The following is a 20509-nucleotide window of genomic DNA, read 5'->3' on the forward strand; positions in this document are numbered from 1 at the left end:
GCTGAAGTACTGCGGCCTTTCTACCACACGATGGCAGCAATGAGCTGCATCTGCCTCTCAAGCCTGCAACGCGTTGTCATTTTTTGTCATGTTTTCCTTTCGACTGAACTTACATGCGCTTCTTTCAAAACTTTTTTGATGACTTTTCACTAGTTAATTTCAAACTAAAGCTCTGATTGTAGTGACCATTTGAATGATTCCATGTGACAGAATGATGAACTTTATAGGTGTTGTCATCAGTTTTCAGGAATATAGGTAATTACCATTGGTTTTATATTTATTTGAAAGGCAGAGAGAGAGAGAGAGAGGGAGAGAATAGGAGAGAGAGATCTTCTTTTTATTTGCTGATTTATTCTTTGCCAGGCCAGGCCAACGGCAGGAGTCTAGCGCTCCCCTTGGCTCTCTCACAAGAGTGGCAGGGACCCGGGGCATTTGAGCCAGCGCCTGCTGCCTTCCAGGGTGTGCAGAGGCTGGAGGCTGGATCTGAAGCTCAGGTGGGGTTTGAACTCCGGCCCTCTGAGGTGGAATGCAGGCGTCCAGGTTGACCGCTGTGGCAGCACTGATGCTGGAGCTCCATTTTCAAATGAGGAAGTTGAGGTGCACAGTTGACTGAGCTAACTGATGATGTTGCTGCCATATTTGACCACAATGGATCAACTTTACAGCTCCTTTTTGTGTCTTTCGGTCACAATCATGAGTTCAAATGAATAACAATGAAAGGAAGTGAGGGCATTGAGACAGTCTTTAAGCTTTGAATACATATTCATAGCAAACAATAACAAAATAAAAAGTGGAAAGATGTTTAATATTTTATTATACCTGTGCTGTGGCACAAGTTAAGCCGCTGTTTTTGACAGCATCAGCATCTCATGCTGGAATACCTGTTGAGTCCCAGCTGCTTCACTCTCAATCGAGCTTCCTGCTAAAGCACTGGGAAGGCACAGTGGTGGCCCCGGTACCTGAGTTTCTGCCGTTCATGTGAGACACACAGATGAAGTTCTGGGTCTCTGGCCTGTCCCAGCCCTTGCCTTCGTGGCCATTTGGGAAGTGAATCAGTGAGTGGATGATCTTTCTCTTTATTTATTCTGTAATCTGTCTCTCTGCCTTTTACACAAATAAAGAAACCTTTATTTTTAAAGAGAAAATCATATTAGTATATTTTTTGAGGGGGGAAGACTTGGATCTGCATTTTGGTCTGTTGTAATTATTTCAATTTAATAGAGACCCAAAGGAATTGTTGAATAAATTTCAACTTAACTTCTACATAGGAGGCCTAGCATATAGTCTATGATTCAGTATTACTCAATTAGAATATCTACATACGAGCTCTAATTTAAACTTATAAAACATAATACATCATACCTCACAATTCACACTGTTTCACAAATTCAAGTTTAATCACAAATGAAAACTCCAAAGGACATCAGAAGGTGGAAATGAAATAAATCAAGCTATTTATCTATTTGTTTATTTTTGATTTTGTATTCATATCACTATACCATCATTGTTGCTTTTTTTTGTTGAAAAGCTTTGATCAACATGCAATTCTTGTACAATGTTAGGGAGTATAGCGTGACACTTTAACACAATACAAAGTAATCAAGTCAGGCAGCTGGTCTTTGGAACTCCTTATCCTTTTCCCGTGTTTGCAGGTGTTGCAAGTTGACCAAATCCATTTCAAAAATGAGGCTAGAGGACTGTTGAGTTTCATTGAACTTGGAAGAGGGGAATAGCCCCAACCAGCCATGTTCAGAGGTTTTGAAGAAGTTTTTAAGCAATGATTATCCAACCAACTAGGAGAGTACTGGCACATATATACAGATTATTCAATCAACCAAGCTTACACTAGTGCATAATGCAAAGTGCCCGATCAGCTGAAGTGGCGTGAAACACAAACACCCAAATCAGTTTAAGCATTGAGAACTTTAAACTATCGATCAGTAAGCACTACATCCCATCTGCATGCACAAGCCGGTTTGAAACAATCAGCTTACTGTGTGAGCTGTTGGACAAGGAAAGATCTCATCCCAGAATGTGATGCTTTCACGTGATGAGCTCTCACTCCCCTTTGGGACTTTCCAAGAGCCCAATGTCATGGCAAAGGTCAAGTTATGGGTGTGTTCCAAAAATGTTTCAGAATACCTGGACTTACTGTTGCCACTTGCTACTGTTTGGGCTGTTATAGGAGCCTACCAGTCTTTCTTCCATATTTGTTGTTTATTAGTTTATTTGTTTGCTTTTTAAAAAAAGATTTATTTATTTATTTAGAGGAAGGGTTAGAAGAAGAGAAACAAATACAGAGGTTTTCCACGTACTGGTTCATTCCCAAAATGGCTGCAGTGGCTGGAGCTGGGCTGGTCCAAAGCCAGGAGCCAGGAGCTTCTCCCAGGTCTCCCACATTGGGAGCATGGTCCAGGCACTTGGGTGATGCTGTATTGCTTTCCCATGACATTAGCAGGGAGCTGGGCAGGGAGTAGAGCAGCCAGGACTCAAGCAGGAATTCCAGCGTGGGATGCTATATTGCAGGCTACAGCTTTGCCTGATAGGCTGCAGTGCCAGCACCGCCTCAGTTCTTTGTACAGTGTTGTATATTACATTGATGGTCACCCCACTAGGCTGTGGAGCTGCCAACTTGCTGCTTCTGTTTGAAATGTGTTATCCAACGTTTCTCTGCACTCCCGCTCCCATGACATTCTCAGACTGTAGTCATCAGCATTCTAAGTTTAAATCAAAGCTTTCACACATGAGTGAGAACATAAGGTGTTTATCTTTCCGTGTCTGGCCTACTTCACAAAACAAAATCTCTGATCTCATTCATTTAGTAGCAAATGTCAGGATTTCATTCTTTCTGATGACTGCATGCTGTCCCATTGTGTGTATATAGCGCAGTTCCTTATTGTCTTCATCTACTGATGGACATCTAGGCTAAGACACCACCAGTACAAGGTGTGTTCTTGCATAATTACTTCATAGAATTTTTTTCTATTCAAAAGTAAATGAATAAAAAATTGGAGAGCAAAATAATAAATGAAAACCATTATTTACAGAAACCCATTATACAGCATGTGCAGTAACACGGAGTTTCAGGTGGGTCACTTTTTAGTTACTGTATCTGAACTAACCTGGGTCTAACTCTAATGTAAGCCATGAGAGGATTTAAAAATATGAAGTGCTTATATATCATGTAGGATTTGTCTTTCAGAACAAGTTTAATATTATCAATGGAAATTTCATGATTGGAGTGCTTTAGAATAAATGCTTTTTATGTAGGTTAGGATTATATAGCAGCAGTAAAAATCTCTTGTTTATTAACTATCTTTTATAATTTGGGGGCATATCAGTGGTGTGTCAAGCTAATCTTCCGTCTGAGCGTGTAAAGACCACATTTCCTTTATGCATTCTCCCACCGACAGACATGTGAGTAGATTCAGTGTTTGCTTTCAGTGCTGCGACAAGCACGGAGCACAGATACCTCTTTAACATCCCGACTTAGACGTGGGATAGCTGGGTCATTTCGTGGACCCAGTTTTAGTTTTGTGCGGAATCTCCAGACCGTTTTCCATAGCAGTTGTATGATTTTCAATCATATGGAGAGTATAGTTGGGTTCCTTTTTCTCCAACTTCTCATCAGTTTTTATTAGTTTTTACTTCTTGATAATAACTATTCTAATAATTTTACTAAGTGAGATGATACCCCGTTGTGGTTTGGATCTGTGTTTCCCTGATGGTTTGTGATACGGAGCATTTTTTTTTAATGTGTTGTGGGTCATTTGTAGCTCTTCTTTTATGTTTAGATCTTTTGTCTACTTCTTTTCAAAAAAGAGTTATAACTAACTATTGATTTATTTTGCAGAGGAAGGCTGAGTGAGACTGAGAGAGATGGAAAGAGAGAATCTTGTATTTGCTGGATTAGTTCTTACAAGAGTGCATCGGCCTGGTCTGGTCTGGGCTGAAGCCAGGACCCTGGAACTCTGTCCAGGTCTCCCACACAGGTGGCAGGACCTAAGTACTAGGTTTACCTTCTGCCGCCTTCTCTTGTGCATTAGCAGGAAGCTGGACAAGAGGCAGAACAACTGAGATTTGAACAGACTTCCCAGTGTAGATATTGGTATTGTAAGAGGAAGCTGAACCCACTGCACCACAATGCTGGCTCCTCATTCTTTTGTCTGATAGTGTCTCCTCTCCCCCCCCCCCCATCCCTTTCCTCTTGTTCCATGTTTTGTCTTGACTTGATGTCTCTCCCTCATCTTGTTTTGGGCTCTCCTGCCATCCAGTGATTGCTCACATTCAAGGAGGTGGCAGTGAGTTCGTCCCAGGAAGAGTAAGGGTGTCTGAGCTTAGCCCTCTACAGGGATGTCATTCAGGAGAATTACGGAAATTTGGCTACTGTGAATTAGGCTCCATTTTTATTATAGTTAAGAGAGGTGACTCTTCTTGTGAGACAAATTTTATCCATTAATTTGTTGGTCAGGGAAAAAGTAGAACTAAGAGAATCATTTTATTACGTATTTTCATCTTTTATTTGAAAGGAAGAGGAGAGAGTGAGAGAGCAAGAGTGAGACAGAGTGGGAGAAGGATCTCCCAGCCACAAGTTCACGTCCCAAATGCCCACGATAACCAGGGCTGAATAAGGTTGAAGCCAGAAATCTGAACTCAGTCTGAACCCCCTTTGTGAGTGACAGGGACTCAGATATTTGACCCATCATCTGCTGCCTCCCAGGGTGCGTATTAATAAAAGCTAGAATCAAGAGCGAAGTCAGGACTCGAACCCAAGCACTCTGACTGACACGGAACATCGGCATCATTAAGCTAAGCTACTGTAACTCTGTGTATCTGACAAGTGACACAGAAGGGTGTTTAACCTCATCATCCAAGGCTGAGCATGAGAAGAGTCCGCTAGTGGAAGATTCAAAGAAGGAGTGGTCGGAGATAAAGTTGCCAGGCTGACATTGGGGCTTAGAGGATTCTGAAACAGCACAAAATCATTTGAAAACCACTTCCTAACACCGCGGCAGCTTCTTTCTCCTTAGACTCAACATTTGATGAGGTGGATGATCTATGCAGAATACTGGTCTGGAGACTGTAGATTAGGGAATGAAAATTGAGATCAAACCTTTCAGTTAGAAGAGCAGTGTTGCTGGTGATGGGTATTGAGGGATGTTGCACTAGGCACCAGGGTGATGAGATGCCTGGGGCAGAGCATTTGTTCAGAAGGAAATGGAGATGTGGATTTTCTTATGCCTCTTCTGGTTTGTTTCATTTTTGGTTGAAGAGAAAGTTTAGGAACTTTCTCTGAAAAAAATACAAGTTCCTTGGGGACCTGATGTACGGCTTGCTTCTTGGGGGTGGCTGCTCCTCGCTGTGTCCGTAATTGGTTCTCGGGGGCCTCTTCCTTCTTGGCACTTGTCTTCCTTCCCTTGCGATAAAAGGAATGGCCTATAATGAAGGGACCAATCTTGTTGGAGCTGCCCCTGGGAATGGAGGAGGAGAGAACGGTACACAGGTGCAGGGTGACAAGGGGGACGCTTCTGATCCAGGGCCTCTGTGACTTCCTGATCTGCTTGAACAGAGAGGGAGTGGCAGGTAGGAAGGTAAAGCCACTCTGAAACTTCAGTAAAGTCAGCCCACACTTGTCTTTGCATATCCTTACTTCTGGAGAGCAGGATCACTATTTCAGATGTTTCCTATTTTGGTATTATTCTTCACACTTTAGCTAAAAATATCCTTTAAAAGAGTCTAAAGTGTTTCTCTCTTTGTATAATCATTTCTCTTCTAAGCAGGCATATGATTAACCTGGAGAGATGAATATTTTCTTTTTTAAAAATGATTTATTTATTTTTATTGTAAAGTCAGATATACAGAGAGGAGGAGAGACAGAGGGAAAGATCTTTCTTCCGATGGTTCACTCCCCAAGTGGCCACAACAGCTAGACCTGAGCCGATTCAAAGCCAGGAGCCAGGAGCTTCTTCCAGGTCTCCCAGGCAGGTTCCCAAGGTTTTGGGCCTTTTTCGACTGCTTTCCCAGGCCATAAGCAGGGAGCTGAATGGGAAGTGGGGCCACTGGGATTAGAACCAGTGCCCATATGGGATCCTGGTGTGTGCAAGGCGAGGACTTTAGCTGCTAGGCTACTGCGCCGGGCCCAAAATTTTTCTTTTCAAGTGGTATTTTGGGAAGCCCCACATTTGTCCACTAAAATCCCAGTGTGTCATCTCACCTATTGGACCCTTTAAAAGCTTATTTCTCATACTCTGTGCTATGTTTCTGCCTCTGTTATATCTCTTCTGTCCTGGAAGTTGGGGAACATTTGGCAGTGCTGCTATCCATGCTGTGAGGAGTACTTTACTGGCAAGAAGAAATAGGACACCCTTAGACCAATTTCTCCAGATTGGAAATTTGTTCTGGTATTTTCTCATAAAAAAAAACCTGAGTAATTAAAAAAAAAACCCTTTAATACTAGAGGGGATTTAAAAAAGATTATTGCAAGTGGAATTCAAGGATAAGCTTGTTTGGCACAAAACTTTTTAAGATTTCTGCATGTGTTTTCTCCATTGTGAATTTTACATGAAAATTTGAAAACTGGATCTGGCAGAATGGCTCATTGGCTAATCCTACCCTTGCAAGTGCTGGGATCCTATATAGGTGCCAATTTGTGTCTTGGTTGCTTCAGTTCCCATCCAGCTCCCTGCTTGTGGCCTGGGAAAGCAGTGGAGGATGGCCCAAAGTCTTGGAACCCTGCACCCGCGTGGGAGACCCAGAGGAAGCTCCTGGCTCCTGGTTTTGGATCAGCTCAGCTCTGGCTGTTGCAGTCATTTGGAAAGTGAAGCAAAGGATGGAAGATCTTTCTGTTTCTCCTCTTTGTAAATCATCCAAAAAAATCTTTAAAGATTTTGAAAATCCTTCATATTTTCTTACTTTATTGTGGAGTAATTGCTTAAGATATTTCAATAATTATCAAATTAAAAAGCCAACTAAAATATATTTAGTTTTTCATTTAAAAACAGCAGTGTAACATGTACAAAAATAAATTTTCATATTTCTTGAATATGGAATTTAACGTAGTATGTTTCTTTATGACTCTCTTAATTTTTTAAAAGGAATTTATTTTTATTGCAAAGGCAGAATTTCAGAGGAGAGACAGAGAGAAGATCTGCCAGCTGCTGCCTCATTCCTGAAATGGCTGCACCTGCTGGAGCTGAGCTGATCTGAAACCAGGAGTCAGGAATTTCTTCTGGTCTTTCAGGTGGGTCCAGGGGCCCAAGCACTTTAGCCATTCTTCACTGCTTTCCAGGTGATTAGCAGGGCACTGCATCAAAGATGGAGCAACAGCGACATAAAGTGACACCAATATGGGGTGCTGGTGCCTCGGGTGGGGCTAAGCTACTATACCGTGATGTCAAAATTATTACCCCTAATTTTTTTAAACGACTTATTTATTTTTATTCGAAAGGCAGACTTTATGGAGAGGGAAGGTGAGACAGCAGAATTGATGATAGTTTTTAAATAAGGGCTCTATGGTTTCTGAGTCTTGGTTGGTTTCTACTTGAGCTGTCACTTGGGAAAGAGACTGACTGGATGGATGATCACCAGACCAGACAGGCGATCTGAACGCTTTCCATTTCTTTACCAGTTACCATGGTGGAAGTCATCTTCCTGCATTTAAAAAAAATTTTAAACTTCAACTTCCGTTCAACTCTTTGGCAGTGTCCCGCTGCACATTCAGCCATTTCTGTGAGCTCTCCCTGTCTCTGGGTGACTTGCGGCCTCCCATCACGCTGCTGCTGCTGAGTTTGTTTCACTTCTCTGTGATCCTCATTTCCCTCGCCTTTGCTTCATTTCCTCCACCTCTGTTTCCTTACCAGAACAATAGGGCTGGGGACATGGTGTTCTGCCAATCCAAAAATCCAAAGAGAAGGATGATGCTTCTTCTTCTTTTTTAATCTGAAGAGCTTTCATGTGCAGAAATGTTTAAGCATTTCAATAAACACTCTTATTATGGAAGAAGAATACACCTGAATGTTTGCATACTTTGCAGAAGTATGAAAGCACACACACACACACACACACACACATACACACACACATACACACACACACACACAGAGTTAAACTAGAAGTTGAATTTGCAGAGAGATAGTGAAAGATTTTATTTCCCCCATGAAGTCAACTAGATCATGTACAGGTGGATTACATACTTTGTTTTCACTTGGAAATATCTGAAAATCCCAACATGCTCATAATACTTTTATTTCATACTTGGGTTTCATTCCTGTTAAAGCTATTAGCTCCAGCCACATCCCTGGGCAAATCAGCATTGTTTAGCATTTGCTCAATGACATGACCAAGATATACAGCTCTGTGGGACAGTGTAATTTTTTTGCTCCCTTCTCATATAGGAAGGTGGGGGCAATTTTCAATTTCCAATTTTGAATTCCTATAGATTGCTTCTCAGAACGCATGCCACTTGCATTAAGAAGTCGATTAGAGCTCCTCTTCTGTGATTCTCCCAAATTCTTTTTGTCTGTATTCAGCATTACTGAACCAAACCCTCCAGGGTGGTTGCAATGAGAGGAATAAGAAAATGTTTCCTCTGAACAGTCATGAAATGGACTGAAATTGGCACATTTTGTTTACTTGTGAACTGGAGAATGAATGAGTGAAGGCTGTAGCAAGGCATATCTTGGTTCACTGTAGGCACAACTCACTGAGAGTCAGTATGACTCACTGACCCTGTTGGTTTCCTGAGGGATCTGTGGGTAACGCATTATATAATACTTGAAGTGAAGTGTTCCAGCCTGATTTGCATGGAATGTTGAAGAGAGGATCTCAGCTTTGGATTTGGCTTGCACCTGACACAGATAAACTAAGTTGCTTTAAGGGAGGTCCATGGAGACAGTCCCAAATCCATGTCACAAGGAGATATATATGGGGAGCAGAGTGGAGGGGTTCAAGAGTAGTAACAGGATTTGTGGAGTTTTATGGTCTATGCAGTACATAACTTCTCATAATTCACATGGGTTTTAGTTAGGGATAAGTAATTTTCAACATTAAGTATTTATTGAGGCATCAAATTTTTATAGATATAATAGAAGATAGGAAAATTTGGCTTCCATGCTAAATTAAGTTGTAGTCTTCTGGGAAAGAGAACCATCTACAATAAAATGATGAACCAAGGCAGCATGACATAAAGCCTTCCACCATTTGCTCTGACAGTCAATTGCACAATTTATGTTCCAGTCTATTTGCACTAATGACAACTTACATTTTATGTTTAATGAATGTGATATATGCTTATTAACTCCATAGCCTAGAAGCAATGCCGTTAAAATAAAAAATGTAGCTCTATAATTATAAGGATGCTTTCAAAGAGTTTATGAAAATGGAATTAATTTTCTTGTGGTTCAAAAAACTTTGAAATCGACACATAGTTTTTTTTTTTAATGGTGTGTTTCTCCATAAACTTCTTGAAGATTCCATGTAAGCACAGATTTCAATTATGCTTGTGTCAAAGTAAGGTTTTTTTGAGATTTATTTATTTTTATTGGAAAGTCATACATACAGGGGAGGGGAGAGACAGAGAGGAAGCTCTTCCTTCCATTGATTCACTCCTCAAGTAGCCACAATGGCTGAAGCTGAGCAGATCCGAAGCCAGGAGCCAGGAACTTTTTCCAGTTCTTCCACATGGGTGCAGGGTCCTAAGACTTTGGGCCGTCCTCGCCTGCTTTCTCAGGGCACAAGCAGGGAGCTGAGTGGGAGAAGCAGGGCCACTGGGACATGGACTGACGCCCATAAGGGATTCTGGCATGTGCAAGGTGAGGACTTTAGCCATTAGGCTACCGTGCCGGGCCCAGCTTATCTTTTTAAACTCTCTACTTAGCATTCTCCTTAATTCTCCCTGTCATTGTATGTACTCTGATTATTTTGAGGAAAAAAAAAAAAAGACCAGACTCTGGAAAGCAAATTAAGTCCTTCCTCCAGCATCCAGGCCCATTTTCATAAGGGTCGTGTTCAGCTACGACTTTGTTTTCACAGAGATCATTTTTTACCGTGAATAATCTGCCTGTTTCATCATTTACATTAGCAACTCTTCCAAACTTAGCCCTTGTGCCATCACCTTCAGAAAGCCTTTCCTGACCTTGATTCTCACCCACTGTGCCCCGTGATCCTAGTCCCTTCTGCTACAACGCTGCTATCATAATTTGTTACGTTTTATTTATAAGCCCATGAGTAGCTTGGTAAAATTAATATCTGAAGAAGACTTCTGTTAAAGTAAAAAAAAAACAACTTGGGAGTAAGAATAATGCACATGGAAGCATTGTGTTTATTCAGGCATGAGATAAGCAAGGACATCTCGAAGACTTTGCCGTCGCAGCTAAGGAGATTTCACTGACTGGGACACCAAAGAAGTGGCTGAGATGGAGATGACTATGAAATAGTGATCTTGAGAAGCAAATAAGGTGTTCGATCAACCCACAGAGAAGTGGATTGTGATTGGGAGAGACAGAAGGTTTTGTGGTTGAACATGATGACATAGAGCTGAAGAGGGGAGATGCCGCAGTATTTGGAGGCTGACATTGGTACACATGAAGGAGGTTATGACTCTTTTATACAGATGAGGGTGCTAGGATTCATTATGACAGCAGTAGCAGATCGAATGATAGGTTAGATGGCTTGGGAAGACTGAAATGACAAATTTGGATGAGGTCTCATAAGTCTTATAGAATTCCCCACCATTAAAAATGTAGGGAAGAACAGGATTTGAGGAAGTGGTAGCAACTTTTTTTTTTTTTTTAACGTGTTGTTTGTTTTACTCGAAAGTTTGACTTACATGGAGATCTTCTATCTGCTGCTCTACTTCCCAAATGTTCGCAACAGCCAGAGCTGGCCTGGGCTGAAGCTGGGGACGAGGAGCTTCGCCCATGTCTATCATGTGAGTGCAGGGGCCCAAGATCTTGAATCCTCCATTGCTGCTTTTCGAGGCCATTAGGAGAAAGATGGATGGGAAGTAAAGTAGTCCATATGGGTAATTGGAGCTTCAGGCAGAGGATTAGCTTGCTATGCCACTACACCACTGGCAAGAGTGAAAAAAGGGAGACAGAGCAGGATCTGTGTAAGTGGGTCTTGACTTGGAAACTCATTTTTATCTTTGTTTCAGCCCTATGAATTTTATCCTTGGTATGGATGATACAGCATCTAAAGTTTCTCTCTGAATTACTGCCACGTTGAAACTTACATAATCCACATGGAAGTTCTTTCAAATCAAACTATTACTGAATTTGTTCTGCTTGGCTTCTATGACATCCCCGAGCTGCACCCCCTTTTTTTCACTGTATTCACTGCCCTCTATGCCTCTATCCTCATGGGGAACATGCTGATTCTTGTGGCCGTTGTGTGCTCGCACAGGCTCCACACACCCATGTATTTCTTTCTGGCTAATCTGTCCTTCTTGGAAATCCTCTACACCTCCACAGTGGTGCCAAAAATGCTGCAGGGGTTCCTGCAGGAGGCAGCCATCTCTGTGGCTGGTTGTTTGCTTCAGTTCTTCACCTTTGGCTCGCTAGCCACAGTCGAATGCTTCTTGCTGGCTGTCATGGCGTATGATCGCTATCTGGCAATCTGCTACCCACTCCGCTACCCACTCCTGATGGGACCCAGGTGGTGTTTGGGGCTGGTGCTCACAGCCTGGCTGTCTGGCTTCATGGTGGATGGGTTGGTTGTGGCTCTGATGGCCCAGCTGAGATTCTGCGGCTCCAAATACATTGACCACTTCTACTGTGACTTCACGCCTCTGGTGGGCCTAGCTTGCTCAGATCCCACGGTGGCCCAGATGACAACGTTTGTTCTCTCCGTGGTCTGCCTCACTGTGCCCTTTGGACTGATTCTGACATCATATGTTCAGATTGTCGTGGCTGTTCTGAGGGTTCCTACTGAGACTGGCAGGAGAAAGGCTTTTTCCACCTGCTCCTCCCACCTCGCTGTAGTGTCCACCTTTTACGGAACCTTGATTGTCTTGTATGCTGCACCCTCTGCCATCCACTCCCAGCTCCTTGCCAAGATCTTTGCCCTGCTCTACACTGTTGTCACTCCAATCTTCAATCCTGTGGTCTACACCCTGAGGAACAAAGAGGTCCATCAGGTGCTATGGAGGCTTCTCCACCTCAGGCAAACAGCAACTCTGGATTCCAGAAGGAGGGGAATGAAGATTTTATTTGGATTTTCTCTACCTCCATTGGGAAGTCTTCCAGAATTAGCTGAAGATTAACTTTACCCTGTTTCAACACTTCCTATCACACGTTTGCAATTATGCTAAAAATTAGGATGATAGCAAAGCAATTTTCAGTGTAGTATTAAAATTGGTTTAAATTTACATGTTTTAAAAATGAAATATGCCATAAATGTTTAGTATAGAAAAATAAAAACTGCTAAAATAAGCCCATTGTTTATGAATATCATTGCTGTATGACATTTCAAATTTTTTTCCTATTGGATTGGGTCATATATTTTGTTATCTGATTTTCTGTTAGGCAATATGTCATGAATAACTTACCTGTATTGACAAATATTTGCTTCTTTAGTCTTCTGGGCTTCATAATGTGGCTAACCATGATTTATTTAGTCTATTGTTCAGAAATTTTTAATTGCATTCAAGCTCTTTACTAAACATGCATTTCTTATATTTAGATTACATTCAGATTATTATGGTTTATAGTGATTTAGTTCTTTGGATACATTTTGCTTAGATGCTTAGAATGTATCTGGAAGCAGATGCTATAAAATCTTTGCTTGTAGATTCCTATAGCTGGTCACGTAAGATTTATAATCAAATTATAAGGCTCAACCTTCAAGATCTAATGACACATATCTTTAAAAAGTAAATCTGAATTCATTGCATTTATTAGTTCAACTTTTTTTTGTAGAAAATCTCATAGTTTATCCTCATCTCTCATTAGCTAGGCTCAGCATCAATATGTTGCTAATCTTGTCTTAATTACCTTTAGCTCTTCTCCTTTTTTAAAAAAATACTTATTTACTTTTATTGGAAAGGAAGTTTTGCAGAGAAAAGGAGAGACGAAGATCCTCTGTCTGATAGTTCACTCCCCAAGTGGCCACAGGCTGAAGCTGTGCTGATCCAAAATCAGGAGCCAGGAACAAGGAGCTTCTTCCAAGTCTCTCACAGGGGTGCAGGTCCCAAGGCCTTGGACCATTCTCAATTGCTTTCCCAGGCCACAGGCAGGGAGCTGAATGGGAGATGGAACAGCAGGGACTGACACTCATATGGGATCCCAGTGCTTGCAAGGCGAGAACTTTAGCCACTAAGCTACCACATTAGGCTCAGCTGTTTTTCTTAATGTATTTGCTTTGTTGGGAAGTTTCGTGGCAAATTCTCAATGCTGTAGAATTGTGCTGTGTAAATTTTGTCTGTATGTATTCTACAAGTCAGTGCTTAATAGCTTTCTCACTGGCACACATTTTACATGCCTACTGTATACCATTATGGCGCTTAACATAATTGTAAACAAATATCATCTAGCACATAGTATGTTTCAATTTCTTTATTGATTTCCAAGAGATTTCTTTAAATGGAGATCTGAGGTTTGCATAAAACATTTGGTTGTTTCGCTGATAGTTCCCTTACACCATTGTAGATCTTTCTTCCCCTTTGGTTCATGCCACAGAGAAACTGGCTTATCAGTCTGGTAAGATGTCCCATGTTCTAGATTGGGTTTATCATCAGTGGTTGTTACTTCTCCTGTTAACGTCCACATTACCCAGAGTTTGGATTCTCTTTGTGTACACATGCACACACACACACACACACACACACACACACACACACACATTTTTTCCAGTGGCATCCGATGTCTGATTAAATAACGAATATTCAGATAGAGAGAAAAATGTTTATATTCATTCACCAGATCCTGGAGAACAGGAAAGACTTTGTAAGGCCAGATGAATTGCGAACTTAAGTTATCCATTTAGTAATCATTCATTTGAAAATGATAAGTTATTATAGTAGTATTTGAAAGGAGGCGTTTAATTGTAGGTATAGGTGATACAGGAAGAAAGTCTTGGCTAGATGTGGATCAGATACAGGCACTGTAAAGAAAATTCAGTTGGATAATCTCTGGGATCTGCCTCCTAAGACAGAGCTGTGTGTAGTTCATACACTGAATTGTTCTGAATAAAATTGAATATCACCTGTATTTTCTTAAAAAAATTAGTTATTTTTATTGGAAAGTCAGATACACAAAGAGGAAGATCTTCTCTCCACTGATCACTCCCCAAGTGGCTGCAACAGCCAGAGCTGAGCTGATCCGAAGCCAAGAGCCTCTTCCCGGTCTCAACGTGGGTGCAGGATCCCAAAGTCTTGGACCATCTTTGACTGCTTTTCCAGGACACAAGAAGGGAGTTTGATGGGAAGTGGAGCCGTTGAGACATGAACTACTGCCCATATGGCATCCCAATGTGTGCAAGGCGAGTAATTTGGCCACTAGATCCACGCTGGGCCACAGTTTGTGTGTGTGTGTGTGTGTGTGAGAGAGAGAGAGAGAGAGAGAGAAAGTTTAATTCAAGTCATGTTTATTTATTTATTTTTGGATGATTTTTACATAGGTAATTAGGTTGCAAAGGTTCAAGGACTATAGGAAGGTGGGTGAGACTATTATTTCTACAATCTCTTTTTTTTTTCCTTTTCAGTTGAGTTTAAATCGTATAATTCTTAATGCACAATAACATTAACTGCATGGTGTAGTGCAAATAAAAACAATGTGTACATAGCGTCTGCTGTAATACATGGTACATATAGATAAAGGAGCTGAATGTATCACAGTGACTGAAGCAGTGCACATTCTATTTATAATATAATATATCCAAAATTTTCTTTGAATTATCTTTTCCCTATCTGTATCTGAAAGAACAGTTTCTTCTAGTGATGCACTTTATTTTTTTAGAACAAAATCATATGCAGGATATTTTTTTATTCTACTACAAAACAAGGAGTGTAAAAGCAATGCACCTAATGAAGCCTTCAATTTCCATTTACAGTCAGAAACTCTCAGAATGACACATGCGCAGGATAAGCACAGAATTACCCAAAGTACCCTGAAAAGTGAGGAATTAAACAGGGAGAATCTCAAAAACCCTATTCTTATTAACAAGGATGGTCTTGATGGCATTGGCGGAGATAGAACTGAAGAGGGTAATTTTCAGTGATGTTGATGACAGCACAGATGTCATGGACTGCAGTCAAGGTGCTGGCTGGGGATCTTCATTAAACCACTGACGAAAACGCCGAGAGTTACCAAATGATTGTAGTGATGGAGCTAATCAAGCTTTTGTGATATTAATGTTGGAAGGCAATTCAAACAATCCAGTGTTGTTTCCAGCAGATGACACAGCACCCTATGATAGCCGTGGGGTTATGTGACTACTAGCTTTGCTAGAGTGGTGTGAACTGAGTGATGTTTCCTCAAGTGCTTGGTTAATCCCAATCCTGAAAGTCCTCCCAGCCCAGAATCCTTTTCAGTGAACTTTTCACATCTTTATTTCTCAGGCTGTAAATGAAAGGGTTCAGAGTGGGAGTTACCAAGGTGTACATGACAGCAGCAACCAGCTCCCCAGAGGCGTGGGAAGGTGATGGGGGCTTCAGGTATGTGGCGAAGACTGTGCTGTAGAAGAGGATGACCATGGAGATGTGGGAACCACACGTGGCCAGGGCCTTCTGCTTCCCCTGTGTGGATGGAACCCTAACCACAGCATAGAAAATACGAGCATAAGAACCTACGATGCAGAGCAGGGGCACGATTCCCAACAATCCAGCCAGTGCCATCATCAGATCCTCATTGAGGTGGGCATCAGAACAGGACAGCCACAAGAGCGGGCCAAAATCACAGAAAAAATGAGGAATGTCTTGATTGGTATAGAAAGACAACTGGGATAGCAACAGAGTATGGATGAGAGATACCGAGTGGGCCACTCCCCACGACCCACCCACCAGCACCCCACATCTACAAGGAGTCATGAGGACTGGATAGCGCAGAGGATGGCAAATAGCAGCATAGCGGTCAATGGCCATGATCATCAGAAGCAGGTTGTCCATGTCAGCAAAAACAGCAAAGAAGTACAACTGGGTCAGACATTCAGAGAAAGAGATGAAGCCATTACTGGTCCACAAGTTCCCCAGCATTTTGGGGGTTGTGGTAGTAGTGAAGCAGAGATCCACAAAGGAAAGCTGGCTGAGGAAGAAATACATGGGTGTATGGAGGTGGGTGTCAGTGGTAATAACCAGCAGAAGCAGCAAATTCCCCAGGAGGCCCAGCAAGTAGAGAGTCAGAAAGAGAAGAAAGAGGAACTGCCGTTTCTCTGGGCCACTAGACATCCCTGAGAGGACCAGGTCGGGAGTCTGGCTGCAATTCATTCCGGTGTTGTTGCGCTGCTAGGAAGTCTCTAGTGTGTGGGTCCTATCTCCTGAATGTGGTCTCCTTCCATTACCAATCTGGGAAATGGAGAAGAGAAATGAAAATAACAGTAGCAGAGACAAGGGTTAAATTCATACGGGATATTCAAAGGAGGAGGCACAAATATGAAAGCAGGGGAGGGGAGACTTTCTCTGTGAAGAACTAGGTCAATCCAACTTTGTTTTGCGTGATGCTGTTATGACTTGGTGTGAGCTGCATCTGACAACAGTTCCTCTGAAGGCAGAGGCTGCAACTTACTCCTTAGCTTAGTGGTTGGCATGTCGTAGGAGCTCAGAAGCTGTTTTATCCATCTGTTTAGTAACTGCTCTCGTTTAAGCTGCTGCTGATTGAGTAGAGCACTGCTGTCCTCCTCTTGATGAAAACAGGTGCAAAAATTCTCAATAAAATACTAGCAAATTGAGTGCTGCAACTAGTTAAAAAAAAGGAAGTAAGGGGTCCGGCAGCGTGACCTAGTGGTTAAAGTCCTGGCCTTGAACCTGCCAGGATCCCATATGGGCGCCGGTTCTAATCCTGGCAGCCCCACTTCCCATCCAGCTCCCTGCTTGTGGCCCAGGAAAGCAGTCGAGGACGGCCCAAAGCCTTGAGACCCTGCACCTGTGTGGGAGACCTGGAAGAGGTTCCTGGATCCTGGCTTTGGATTGGCATAGTACCAGCCGTTGCGCTCACTTGGGGAGGGAATCATCGGAGGGAAGATCTTCCTCTCTGTCTCTCCTCCTCTCTGTATATCTGACTTTCCAATAAATAAATAAATCTTGAAAAAAAAAAAGGAAGAAAGAAACCCACATAGATTAAGTTGACTTTTTCCAAAAAATCCAGGTACATTTCCATACATATAATCAACAAATGCGATTCATCATGTCAATGGAATGAAAGATTAAATTATAGAATTATCTCAGCAGATGTGGAGAAAATACAACATTCTTTATTTCAGCAAGTCTTAAATTGTATATTATAGAAGCAACATACTTCAATGTAATAGAAGCCATATATGACAATCATACAGCTGACGGAATATGGAATGGGGAAAAGCTCAAGTCATTTCCATTAAAAATCTGGACCAGAGGATGATGATGTCTTATTAAATGCAATTCTAGCAATGCTGCAGCTATCAGCCAAGAGAAAAATAGAAGGCATTCAAAGCAAAAAGGGGGATATCAAATTATTGCTTACAGATGGCATGGGGAACAAAAACTTTATATATACAGGGGAACAAAAACTTTACCAAGAGACTATTAAACTGAGGAAAATTCGGCCAAGTTGCAGAATAAGAAATCAATACACAAACCTTAGGAGAACTTTTACACACCAACAATAGTTTTGCTGAGAAAGAATGTATAGGAGCATTTCCATGCATAATAGCTACAAAATATTCAAATTCGGTGTGGCAAACTGAAACAGTTCTATAGTGAAAATTATGAAGAGTTTGTTTTCCTCACTCATAGGTTTCCTTAATTTTTACCTCTTGAGTGATGACCTTGGTAATATCCATTCTATCTAATGTTCTTGGACATACCAGAGTTGACTTCTTTCACTTGCATCACTGAGCCCACGTCCGAAGGCAGAGCTGAGTTAACTCTAAGCTAAGCATTTTCAGCATTTCCCTCTCTTGAGAGTTGAGGAAATTTGTCTGGAGAAGGAATATTTCTTGGCCTTTTGAGGCCTGGTTCCCAGAGTTACTCATTAGTGGCATTATGAAGGAGTTTCTCAGTGAGAAAGTTGTCTATAGATGGCGTTGAGGAAAAAAAAAACACCAATTAAGCAGAAGTATGCTATTAAAAATGATTTGGAAATAAAATCAGAAAGGTCACAGCTTCTCTGTAGTCGTTACCATTCTTCCTTAAGCTAGAACAGCTTTAAGGAAGGACATACAGCGATACTATTTCATAGCCTTTAAGAGAATAATAGTTATGAATGTTTGAGTTACCCCAAATGCACACACACACACACACACACACGTTGTCCTTTCCTAAACAATTGCATATTGAAATATTTAGGCTACTTATGTGCCACATATCCTTATATATCTCTAATAGGCCTATCAAACTTACTTCCATCCAAATGTAAAATTTTGTTATAACCCCTTTCCTTCTCCTTGTGTCTCACTCTACACTCACCTATTAATGAATGGCTTTATGGAACATCCTTTGTTGAAGTAAGCTAAGAATCACATCAGGTGTTTGAGACTATCAAGAGGCAAAGTTTTAAATAATGTAAAAGCTTATTTTGTTTTTCTCTCATAAAAAGAGGATTAGATGTTGGTAGCATTGGGAGAGTATGGTTGATTTCTGGGGTCGTAAGAAACTCGAGTTCCTTCTGTTTTCCTAAAATATCAGTTCTATGTATTGGAGACTTCTAAATTCCAGGTTAGTGCTACAATTGTATTAGTTTTGGTAGTTATGCTGCTTCTCAGGCATACAATGTATTGTGTATGTGTGTATGCGTAAGACTCTCCCAACTCTCTGACCCATTTCAGATGTTTTTTTAAGAAATGTCACAACTTTTTCCATAGCTGATAGACTGGAACTTAGTTATGTAAACACAATCAATTTATAGGAAAGGATGTGAGTGAAATGCTTTAGTTGAATGCTTGAGTGCTTCAAATAAAATTATAAGCAATGAAAAAGGGAATAATAAGCATCAACTTGTCAATCTATTTTCAATCCTGAATTTTCGGTATGCTGTAATGGTGATGAAGCATTCCACTTGTTCTTTTCAGGGTCATTGTTTCTTCAGAAGAATTCTTACGAGATTCTTTTTTACTATGGAGTTGGTCCCTATGAGTTCATTGTGTCTATTTAAAATTTTTCATGCGTAACTTTGGTAAGCATAATATGTACAGAGATATTGTTGACTAAATAATAAAAAAAACCAACTGGTTATGTTTTCATGTAAATAGCAGTTGGTATACTAAGTGGAAAATGGTATGTATCTTAAGCTCAAATACGGAATATTTCAGTTTGCATGCATGCCTCTTAGAATAGCCTAAATCTTATCTTCTCCTTCCAATTTCACTCTTTTTGGGGCTTCCAATAATCTCAATTTTTTCTTAGATTTACTTATTTTTTATTGGAAATTCAGTTTACAAAGAGAAGGTGAGACAGCGAGAAAGATCTTCCGTCCCTTGGTTCATTTACTAAGTGACTGAAATGGCTTGAGCTGAGCTGATCCAAAGCCAGGAGCCAGGAACTTCTTTCTGGTTTCCCATGTGAGTTCAGGGTCCCAAGCCCCTGTGCTATCCTCTACTGTTTTTGCAGGCCACAAACAGGGAGCTGGATATGAATTGGAGCAGCCAGGACACGGACCAGTGCCCACATGGGATCCTGGATGGATGCAAGGCGAGGATTTAGCCACTAGGCCATTGTGTTGGGCTCCTGAAAAAAATTACAGAATGGCAAAAAGATATATATTTCCATAGTATAGAAGTGACTTTAGATGTTATTTGTTAAGTCACGAAGTGATTTAAATTAAGTCACAAAGTGAGTAAAATATTTTCAGGGAATATCTAGAAAGAAAAAAATTGCTGATATTCAGCACAGTATAAACTCTGCTTTTTTACATGGCCTCTATGTTGAAAAATTTAATATTATCTGTTATGTTATAATACTTGTGTCCTTTGGTCTAATTTTCATGTGTAAGAGTTTATAAACAAACTTGTATAAGTGATACATGGGTGATTATGCATTGCAGCAAAAATTTGAAGATAGATACATTTGTAAAAATAAGTATCTTTTCCACTGGTGCATAAAGGATTCAAGGACAGACAGCAAACAGTGATATCATTTGCCCATGAATGGTGAAAGGTGGCTGGAGGCAGGGATGTGGCGAAACAGTTGTCATAATTCTAAATATATAATTTGACATTTAGCATGTAGATTAAAACAAGATAAGGAAGGTTTATATTTTATTCCTACACCTTGGTTTGTTCAATTTGCAATGTATTTTTGTTTCTCTGAGTTTGGCTTATTTCACTAAACATATGTCCTCTAGTTTTGCCAATTCTGTTGAAATTATCAGGATTTTATTTTTCTGAT

At 40.9% G+C, this 20509-nt stretch overlaps 2 protein-coding genes across 2 annotated transcripts; one reads left to right on the forward strand and one right to left on the reverse strand.

Moving 5' to 3' along the window:
• The first annotated feature begins 11239 nt into the window (after positions 1-11239).
• On the forward strand, positions 11240-12259 carry LOC121167323 (olfactory receptor 11A1-like). The gene has a single exon (XM_040996774.1). It carries the CDS (start codon positions 11240-11242, stop codon positions 12257-12259), a length of 1020 nt encoding a protein of 339 aa, XP_040852708.1.
• Positions 12260-15481: 3222 nt separating this feature from the next.
• LOC121167324 (olfactory receptor 1361-like) lies at positions 15482-16417 on the reverse strand. The gene has a single exon (XM_040996775.1). The coding sequence runs from the start codon at positions 16415-16417 to the stop codon at positions 15482-15484; it is 936 nt and encodes a 311-aa protein (XP_040852709.1).
• Between the last annotated feature and the right edge of the window lie 4092 nt (positions 16418-20509).

The sequence above is a fragment of the Ochotona curzoniae genome, unplaced genomic scaffold (genome assembly GCF_017591425.1).
Source record: "Ochotona curzoniae isolate NIBS_2020 unplaced genomic scaffold, NIBS_Ocur_1.0 patch361, whole genome shotgun sequence".
Taxonomy (NCBI): Eukaryota; Metazoa; Chordata; class Mammalia; order Lagomorpha; family Ochotonidae; genus Ochotona; species Ochotona curzoniae.

What these genes read in the sequence shown, in the direction of transcription:
- LOC121167324 (XM_040996775.1), bottom strand. Translation starts at nt 16,417, where the DNA reads ATGAATTGCAGCCAGACTCCCGACCTGGTCCTCTCAGGGATGTCTAGT.
- LOC121167323 (XM_040996774.1), top strand. Translation starts at nt 11,240, where the DNA reads ATGGAAGTTCTTTCAAATCAAACTATTACTGAATTTGTTCTGCTTGGC.